General features: G+C 41.6%; 1 protein-coding gene across 2 annotated transcripts in view; it reads right to left on the reverse strand.

Moving 5' to 3' along the window:
• Positions 1–221: 221 nt before the first annotated feature.
• URI1 (URI1 prefoldin like chaperone) overlaps positions 222–10,630 on the reverse strand; it is a 43,303-nt gene continuing 32,894 nt past the window's right edge. For both annotated transcript variants that reach the window (XM_082489178.1, XM_082489179.1), the window contains 5 exons: positions 7,524–7,704; positions 6,688–6,955; positions 6,013–6,155; positions 3,309–3,567; positions 222–1,045 (listed from right to left, as the gene is read on the reverse strand). In XM_082489178.1, coding sequence (XP_082345304.1) covers positions 857–1,045; positions 3,309–3,567; positions 6,013–6,155; positions 6,688–6,955; positions 7,524–7,704 — 1,040 coding nt within the window. In that variant the 3' untranslated portion in view covers positions 222–856. The remainder of the gene's footprint in view (positions 1,046–3,308; positions 3,568–6,012; positions 6,156–6,687; positions 6,956–7,523; positions 7,705–10,630) is intronic.

The following is a 10,630-nucleotide window of genomic DNA, read 5'->3' on the forward strand; positions in this document are numbered from 1 at the left end:
CAGAGTCTGAGTTTATGCTTCTCTCCTTAAGAGCGTTCAATTTCCACGGACATTCATTAGCAGGAGGTTAAAACACAATGGCAGAAGAGAATGGACTGCTTTTATGTCCATGTGGTAGTAAAAACTTCAAGCTAGAAAAGCAAGTTCAAAATAAAAACCTCCCCGCGTTGTTTCCAAATTAGTAGCAAAGCGACAAAAAACACACCACTTTCACAGCTTTTTTACCGAAAATTTAATTTTACAAAATACCCTTTTCCATCAAAGAAACTTCCCTGCAATGTACATGAACCCAGCGTTTATAGATCTGTACAGGGAGACATCAGAGAGGTTCGAAAGAAGGAAAAAAACTTTCAGCAGACACCTAGTTGCAAAACCTACAACAACGTGAATACAAGTGGGTCTTAAAATGCTAAAGCAAGTAATGCAATATAATTGGTGTATCTATTTGAAATGTGAAAAGTTTCCTTAAAATGGTCCATATGGTACGTGGAACATCACAGCTGGCACAAAACTGCCTGTATTTAGGTTGAAACGCAAACCCAATGTATGTAAGGAACAGTTTTTGAAAAAGAACCCAAGTGCTGCTATCATAAGGCAAACATGTACAGAGGTGCTGACAGCACACGGGGAAACCGACAAAATAAGATGAATAATCCTCAAGTGTTCAGACACTGAACTGAACTTTTTTTTTTTTTTTTTTTTCACGTTGCCAATAAACGTTTAAAAGATAACCAAGGCCAAACGAACACGGGACACTCTTTTAACTAGGCAGGTGTAACGCAGGGGGTTTCCCACCACCTCGACCCACGTGAACCCGGGCGCCAGTCCCGCGGCGGCGGCGGCGGCGGGGCAGGACCTAGTTAGTCTGTTGCATTCTGGCAGCTTTGAATTTTGAAATCCTCTTTGTAGTTTCTTCTGACGCTTCGGACAAAACCTCCTCTGATTTTCGCTCCAGAATGGTGGGCAGGACTGGGTGAGCAATGACTGGGTGTGGTGTCAAGGAGGGAGACAAAGGCTCCTTTTCTATAACAGTTCCGGAAAATGCCTACAACAGAACAGCATACTCAAAATGAGCTAATAAAATGCAAATGCGAAGCTATGCCCATAAGGTCATTACCCTATATTAGCCTGATTAGGATTGTTATTTCTTTTAATCAAAAGTAAAGAAATATCTTTAAATCAATGATTGTTCCTCGCATAAGTAACCGAATTGTAATTAACCTCAAAATACAGCTTGTTCAAAGATGACTGAATGAAAGACAGTGTCTTAAAAGTACTACTTAATCTCATTCCTACTGCATAAATGAGCTAAAAATTTGCTTCCTCGCTGACACACGCTCAAGAAATAAAACAGCTGATGTAATGTATCGTTTCATTTTGGATAAGAAATGGAGAGATTTTGCAAAGTTGGAGTATGTCAGCATTTCCACCATACGTCATATTTTATGACTTAATATATTCTAATTGCATCAAGCTGACACACCGCATACAAATTGGCAAGCACGTATTTTGTTTGTTCTTTTCTCCTTACCAAATATGATCAAAAAATGGTGAAAGCAATTTATACTTAAGAAACCGGCAAACTTGCTTCCAACTATTTCTCGCCACAAAAGGTCTAATAAAAACATTTAATGTTAAAAATGGTGATTTATACACAGCCGCTCGTATGATTTCATCCTTTTTAACTTAGCTAAGAAATTACCGTGATCCCTGGAAAACACTGGGAAAAAAGGCAACTGAGAACTACTTTTCATAAGCACATTTCAGAACGAATCACCCTGCTACGCACTGAAAACTGAAGATTGCGAATGCCTACGGACAAGGGGAAGCAGTTTACATCCAAGGTTTGATGCTCAGACCGGGCACAAAGGAACGCGCACCAGATTTTTTAACTATGCTTAGTTCTGCTTTTTCATAACTCAGTTACCAAGAAAAACGAAGCAAAACAAACCAGCCATTCTCTTCTTGCAGGACCTGCAAAAAAGCAGTGGTTTTTTGTTTTCTGCTCCAATAGGCAAAGTACGCCTAAAGGCTTGCCTGTACGCAACGCCGCTGTTCGAACACCGCGCTCATTTTCAAACCCAGGTAAGCAAAATACAACCTGAGAAGATTGTGGTAAAATTAGAAACAAAAAGAAAAGAAGTGAAGTGCGTTGCAAATGCTAATGGAGAAATAATGTATTTCAAACACCCACAAAAACAACCAAAAGCAAAACAACGGCATTTAAGAAGGCATGTCTTCTACTGGAGTGTTTTGCTCGCTCTCCTTCAGTTACTTAGCAAACACATTCTATCGTAGAGAATAATCATGCCGTATTCCAAAACTGGACTAATGGGTAACATCTAAAGTGTACTTAGATGTTCTATAAAAATATAGCAAAAATATTCCAGAAAGTATGCGACGTGGAGTGCTAACTCTACAGAGGGATCTTCCACCATGAATCTTCACATCCTGCCTGGATTCGTCTGTAGCTGCTGCTATGAAAAATGACGATAAACAATAGCTTTTACGAGGAATTCGTTTCTTGTCAAAAGTAATTTTTCTCAAAAGAGTGTTTTCACTGAACTTGCCCACCGCAGTGGGAACTACTGAAAACTCAGTTTCATCTCGTTTGAAAAAACTAGTGTAAATTCTTACCAAATAAAAATGAGGAATACCCTATGCCATGAATTTCAGAGCAGCGGCTACATTTCATTCTTGTCCTCACCCAGTCCCTAAGCAACGGTACGTTTTCCCTTATGTCGTACAGTCTCTTTCCTTTATGACAAAGCCCTGAACTTTCTAAACGTGTGGAAATAGATTTGTTTGGGCTCACTAATGGCCCTAGTCTGGAACAGGATGAGTAGACATGTCATGCTTCCTTCCACGGGGCAATTCCTCTGCCTTCGGCAAGTCCAACTAATCACTCAGATGATATTTATGTGTTTTAAAACTTAAAGACACCACCTGGAAACTCGCTGCCTAGTAGCTGTGCACCAGGATACTGATAAAACACAGGTTACAAAGAATTCACCCCTCCCTCTCATTAACTATGAAGTACAGATTTTTTTCTTTTTTTTTTTTTTTTTTCATCAGATCTTTACAAAAGAGCTTCAGGTCTCGGGGAAGCCACCTGACTCGCCTCCTCCGCTCTGCCCCGAAGATGCGTATGACAGAAGCTTGTCATCTGATAACGTCCTTCTGAAGCAAACTAGGTAGGAGTTAGAAAATTATTTTAAAGAAATCAAACTGATGGTATAGGCAACTACAGTCATTAGATTTCTCATTTTTATCCCTGCCAACAATCAATAATTAATTAAAAACTGTACCTCGGTTGTCCCTGAAGAGGGAGGAAGCTTTTTCGGTAGCTGCTGCCGCCCCTCCTCCTCCTCTTCCTCCAGTATGCCTTCGCTGTTGTCACTCTGAGTAGCTTCATCACAGCTAATACTCCTCTGAACTCCTCGTCTGTCATCAAACTCAGCAGCACTGTTCTCACTGGTATCGCTACAAACACTGTTCTCTCTGCTTCGAGACTTCAAAATTGATTTACGAGGGACATATTCTCCATTCACAACATCAACAAAGACTCTATAAAGGAAAATGTTAGCTTTAATAAACCATTTCAGGATCAGATGACAAATTTACAGCGATCTTGCTTTGTCTTTTGTACAAATTAATTATGATGTGCTTTTCCAACTTTTTCGCTGCGGAATTACAATACTGTACCTTTAGAGGCATTTTATTTACCAACGTACAAGAATCAATTCTGCAAAGCAAACACTGGTATGGCCTTTATTCAAGCATTAAGTCGGTACACTCTTTCAGCAGAAAACGTATAGCTCTTCGGAAAGCGTTAGAAAACAGACCAGTGTGAGTTACAAAAAGTTAGAAAAAAGGTAAACTAAATGATTGTCCGGGTTGTTTCCGTCAGGAAACAGAAGGTCACAATGACGGAAGGTTTTCTAGAATGAAGTCCTTGTCAAAGTTAGGATAAAAACCAAATACTTGAAACATTCATTGCACATGGAAAGGACAATGCTTTTTCCCGAGAGGTGCCATAATCTGCTGCCAGTTAGAAAAAAAGAAAATAAAGAAGTAAAAAAATCAGCTTTTAAGACCAGGTCAACACAAAGACACTTTTCAAGTATTAACAAACTGTAAACTGGCAAAGAGGCCTCTTCCTGTAGTTTGTACTCCATCTCCATGACTTAAAGAAGTCACGGGTGGGCGGAGCAGAAGGAGTGGCATGAGAAGACAGTGCCAATTTTATCAAACTTATAAAGGAGGAGCCCAATGACTGGATGAGTTTTAAGGATGTTACTTGTTTAACAGCTTTATTCACCGGGCACTCATGGGAACGCTTGCATATCACGGAATCACGGAATTTTCAGAGTTGGAAGGGACCTCTAGAGATCATCTAGTCCCACTCCCCTGCTAAAGCAGGATTGCCCAGAGCACATTACTCAGGACTGCATCCAGGAGGGTCTTGAAAATCTCCAGAGAAGGGGACTCCACAACCTCCCTGGGCAGCCTGTGCCAGTGCTCTGTCACCCTCACCGTAAAGAACTGTTTCCGTGTATTTGAACGGAACTTGCTGTGTTCTAACTTGTGCCCATTGCCCCTCGTCCTGTCACTGGGAGCCATCGAAAAGAGCCTGGCTCCATCCTCCTTCAACCCACCCTTGAGATACTTGTACGCCATAATAAGGTCTCCCCTCAGCCTTCTCTTCTCCAGGCTAAAGAGTCCCAGCTCTCTCAGCCTTTCCTCATAAGGCAGATGCTCCAAGCCCTTAATCATCTTAGTTGCCCTTCGCTGGACTCGTTCCAGCAGTTCCCTGTCCCTCTTGAACTGGGGAGCCCAAAACTGGACACAGTATTCCAGTTGTGGCCTCACCAGGGCAGAGGAGAGGGGGAAAATGACCTCCCTCGACCTACTGGCCACACTCTTCCCTGTGCAGCCCAGGATTCCATTGGCCTTTTTGGCAACAAGGGCACATTACTGGGCCATGGATAATTTACTGTCTACCACGACCCCCAGATCCTTCTCCTCCGAGCTACTTCCCAGCAGGTCCGCCCCTAACCTACACTGGTGCTTTACGTTCTTCCTCCCCAGGTGCAGGACCTTGCACTTGCACTTGCACCACACACTATCTCTACAGAAGATGGAGTCCCTTTGCAGAGCTCAGGGTGAGCACCATGAAAGAATCCTTTACCTCATCTTCAGCCCCAGCAACTTTAATTACAGGATGGGTTTGAACTTTTCACACTTTGTGACCCATTTTTTAAGACGTTTAGGTGCCTGAATACACTGACATACAAATGCAGTGTGATTTTCACAAGCACTTAATCAACCAATCTAATACGTGTCTACGTTCATCTTTACAAACCTAAATACTTGTTTTAACTCTCCCGTCACCTTAGTTTAGTATTTTATACAGTCCTCTAAGCCCAACATTGTTTTTCAAGCTCGCTGAGTGTGGCTGTTCTACAGGTGAGCGCTTCTTTTTACGAAGAACAGAGACAGTGATGGACTAAAGTCAGCGAGAGAGAATGCAAACCATGCGAACAAAGACCTGAGTATATTCTGAAGATACTGGAAGGAAGAGGCAAAACCCAGCAATTAGTAATTGGGAAAGGAGAAGTATTATAAGTGATAGAACTGGTCAGTTACGTTTGAAAACAAACACAGAAGCAAATGACACCACATTAACCAGAATACACAGCCAACTGCTGTATTCCTTTATGCGGATGATATATACTGGCAAATTTACCTCAATTTCAGAAGCTCTGAAAACGCAGATAAATGATGAATTGCTAGTTGGAAAGGGAAATTTTAAGCTCAGAAATGTTTTATGGATATGAAAGCATGGCAACCATGCAGAAGCCACAAACTTTCATTTTTAAGTAGTAAATTCAGTTCCAGCTGTTCCTCTCAGGAAACAGTAGGCTCGGTTTCACACGATAGGTGAAGAGAAATGAAAAGAGAAGGTCTGCGAAGGGGAAAGCTCATGCGCCCATGCTATAAATTACACACCGGTAAATGTCTGCTGGGGTTTTGATGTTAGGCAGTTCTGGAGTTGCGTGGCCATTGCCATTGCTGTTCTTCCTTTTACGCTTGGCCTCTTCTTTCTTTTCACTGAATTTCAAAGTAGTATTTTTTCCTGTATTTATTCTTACCTGAAAATTGAACACAAATGACGGTCTAGACCATAAAATCAACAAGCACCAGGCTGCAGATCAACAGACTTCTGACATTCTCCTATCCAAGCAGTTGGGGATTACGAAGCATACTTCAGTTAAACAACTGTATGAACGCTAACATCCATCGTGTGAACTGTTTATGCTTTACCACTCGCACTAGGCTGGGCCATTTCTTTGCACTACTGTGCTTATTCAAACTCTGCTCAACAGCTGAGCTCTTCAACACTCAACTTCACGTCAAGTAAAAAGTCATTTTAAAAACGCTTAGTCAGGATGCTACCTTTTACAACAGCCGGCAGCCAGAACAGCAAGGTATACATTTGAAGATCGCTTTTTCAATACCGTATTTGAAACTGCTGGATTTAAACAGTGCATTTCACGCATTCGAAAAAAATCCAAATAAACGTCACCTACAGTTAGCATTCTACGTTATCTAAAATTTTCTATTTTAGGTACGGTATATACGTTTTATCTGTGGATAGAAAGATAAAAATAATAAAGTACAAACCCTTTTAGGTTCCACAGTGTGAGAGAAAAAAATAGTTGGAACAGAGCTATCTCCAACATCTATGTCATCTTCATCATCACTGTGATAGTAAGTAGAGCCATTAACTTGGCCACCGAACAAGTCTGAACTTGTTACTTCTTTATGGAAGTTGCCCTGAGTAATACAGTCTTCTGCTCTATACGTCCCATTCAGATCTGTCGTCTTATCTTCTTTCTCCTCTTCAGAGGAGGTTGTATCTTCTCCATTTGTCTCAACTGTATCAGGCATCCTATGAAATGAAAAATATCGAAGTGAACTGAGGCAATTCATACGCTTGAGAAACACACCCATAATCAACGAGCCTGTGTGTTATTTCCTTTACGCAAGTACTACACTTTTAGCCAGACTGTGGAACTTCTTTTATACAGTATAAGAGTCACCATGTCCTTTCCACGTCAACTGGAATTACCAAAAGTGTGACGCTCTGGCTAATGACATATGTATTCCTCGAGGATCAGAGTAGACCTAAGGATGTCATTAAACACTAAACGCGTAACTCCTACAATGTAAACGATGGATTTTCCTAGCCTGTGGGAAATGGATTTTCCTTTCCCATTTTCTATCATCTCAAAGAAAAAAAACTATAATGCTGCACAGCTGTGGTTGCACAGAGGCAGATTTTAGCACCTTTGGCCTTGCAGTGCACGCTTTGTTCATGTTCCACCCTTCTTCCACCTATTCTAATTCTAACTGCATCAGCTATTTGCACTTACAGTGAGATCCTTTGTGTACAAACAGAATGACACACCTATAGCCTTTCGAACCCCAAACCCCAACGTGCTACCGCAGTACTGTACCTGTCAAGTTCACCAAGTATCTCTTCTTGTCTCTCGAGCTCTTCTAAGCGGGCCCACAGTTCCTCCTCTGACTGAAAACGGCCCATTGACTTTGTATCGCTTCCATTTGCTGGAAAATCTACCTCAAAAACATTTGATACTTTTGGCTTTGAGTGAGGCTTGTGAGCAGTTCGGTATTTTCCTGTGTAACAAAAAATAAGACACAATTACTAAAGCAATTGACAAAAAAAAAAGGGGGGGGGGAAGGGGAAAGACCCACAATTAAGGAATTAAGGAATACGGACAGAACATTTTCCATTTCAAATTACTGTTTAACTGTTTAAGTGAAACTGTCAACGAACCAGAGCACCAGCACAGGATAATAGTCTCCGCATGTTCCAGAAATACCGAGGCAAAGCAGAGATGTTTATTTACAAAGCAGGAGTCACCGATCCTATGACAGTTTTAGTACAACGTGGCGTTTTTTACCTCTTGTGCCAAACAGTAGCCTTTGATTTGCTGTGATAGACACCAACACGCGAATGTGACATTTGCTCACCGTCCCATTAATAGCACATTTTATTAACTGGGAAAGCAAACCTAGTTTGTACTTTAGCTCATTTTGGACAAAGTCACCTATATTTAAAGAGCAAAGTTTTTTTGGTTTGGGTTGTATTTTTTTAAATTTACAATGAAGATCATTAAAAACGGTCTCCGGAGTCATCTGGAAAATCTGACCAAAACCCAGTCATTATGAGTCACTTATTTTGGTGAGAACGAGCCACTCTGCAAAGCATACAAAAGCCTGCCTTTCAAAAATAATAAATATAAACCCCTTTAAAGCTTCAGAGGTGACCTGAGATATACACTTGTGAGTAAACGGTAGTCACCGACAAGTTCTTGCTGGCATTTAAAAGCTCTGCTACCTCGTAAAATGGTGCAGCCACTGAGGATGGGGAATACTTTTTACTGTTTGAGTGCTGTCTAGCACGTAGGCCACAAAGCACCTGCCAACCATCCTAATGCTTTCGCCCTGTCCCTGTGAAGGGCAGGACTGCTGCTTTAACCCCCTTCTCCCCTATCACCTCTTTCTGCGCGGTCCCAGGCAGGTTCCCGAGGGACACCCCCCCCCCCTCTGCCCATCAGCACCCGCACCTCTCTACGGGAGTGAGGAGCCTTCCCCTGCCATCACCGCCACCGATACACCCCACATTTTGTCTGTACAGTGGGACTCCACTATCTCTACAGGTCTTCAGGAAACTCTGCTTTGTGCATCTCATCAACAGTAATACCAAGTCTTCGTTACTCGGCATTCTTCCAGTCTTAAAATCTCCTTCTATTAACCAATTGTGTGGTCATTTTTTTCTTTTAAATTTTAAGAACCCATGGCTTAAAGATATCCTTATTCAAATACGTCAGCTTATACTTTAATCTCGAGTTAAATACAAATTCAATCGCAACACTAAAAAGCAAACAGGTGACTGTAAGTAATGTTGGAATGTGTGCACCCTACTCTTCCACGGGATAGCATTTTTCATCACCTCATTAAGAAAAGGCTGAAATGTATTTTATTGAGATTTGAATATAAATTGAGGTAAGCGAAGCAATCAGAGTAGCTTGTGAGGATTTCATTTGGTATAATTACAAAATTAATAAATAAAATTTGGAAGGATTAGTTAACAATCTATTTCAATTTGATTTTGATTGTGCCCTCCCAATTTCTTTCTGTTACCCTTCAGTATTAACCACGGACTTGACTACCAAGGCAAGCACGTGGCTTCCCGAGCACCAGCGCTTCAACATGCCAGTGATTTTCCCTCCTAATTCTAAGAACATTTCTGTAAATTAGGAAACCAGGTCAGATCCCAAAGACAACAGAGGATAACCACTTGCTGCTCCAATATCCACAGTGCTCACTCGCTGTTACTACAAAGCACCACCATTACCTTCATACACTAACCAAAACAGGTGAAATATTAAAATCCAGAAAAATGGAGAGTCAGCAATAAAGTAACGAGACGCTTGTTAGTAAGGATACTTGTTTTTGTCTTCCTCAGAGATAAAGCCCATTTCCATGTGAACAAAACCAATGCCTAGGCTGATGAAGCCCAGCCTGCCGCAAATAATCATTAAGTTATTCTTTTATCTACTTCTCTCTCAATCTCAGTACAGATCCGTGCTGACAGAAAGCATACGTAACTCCCACTTACAGATTCTGAGCAAAAATTAAAGATGATTTCAGAGGACAGTAACGATGATCAAAGTTTACAATACAGGAAAAAGCTGCACAAAGGTTGACCTGGCATCCACAGCGTGCTGCCGTATTAACGCCGTTACAGTAGGATGCACTTCCCGGAACGTTGCTCCTCCTATTTTGCAACGACGTCTACCCATAGTAGAGATGCCCCCTTAGTCGGCCTTGGCGTATACAGAATATTTTGATTTATTCCAGAAAAACGTAACAGCGAACCGCCCAGCCTAGCCCTCTGCAAATCACAAACTCCTTCTCAAAATGTCCAAGTGATGCTATTTTCAGACTGTAAAATTACTTCTTCCTCCAACTTTGCCAGAGTCTTACCTATCAAGCACCACTTCAGATAGCACAGAAACTACCCAGTTCCCAAGCACAACTATCTTTGCTTCCCAGTGTCCTCTCCAGACATCTTCAGGAAGTATCGGCTTCAGTACATGTGCAAGACCAGCATGCTGAAATTGTTTTCACATTTGTTTCACCGACAGTAGTGAAATGCCCCAGTGGATGACAACGTTTACATTGCCCGTCTATGTCTCATCCCTGTCCGTGCTTCTTCCCCTCCCTGCTGACACTGCTGACATACTCCCACCGTGACAGGCAGAGCCGGAGCTTCCCTAGTATTTCTTCTGTTGTGAAACTCAGTTTTGGGTGCAAAAAAATTTCTTCTCCATTTCTCTGTCCAGGAGCCAGCCTATTTTATTTTCTGCCTCTTTTCTTCTAGAAAAGTTCAAATTCCCAATGCAGACTCTTCAAAGAAAAAAAATCCCCCAAATATGTTTAGGTGATGGCTACCAAGGGATACCACAGCGTCCCAGAGTGAAACCGAGGGACAAAATCCTTCTTACCTTCAGATCAGTAATTTTTAGTTGGAATA

The sequence above is a fragment of the Vanellus vanellus genome, assembly GCF_965231255.1.
Source record: "Vanellus vanellus genome assembly, chromosome: 12".
NCBI classification, from domain to species: Eukaryota; Metazoa; Chordata; class Aves; order Charadriiformes; family Charadriidae; genus Vanellus; species Vanellus vanellus.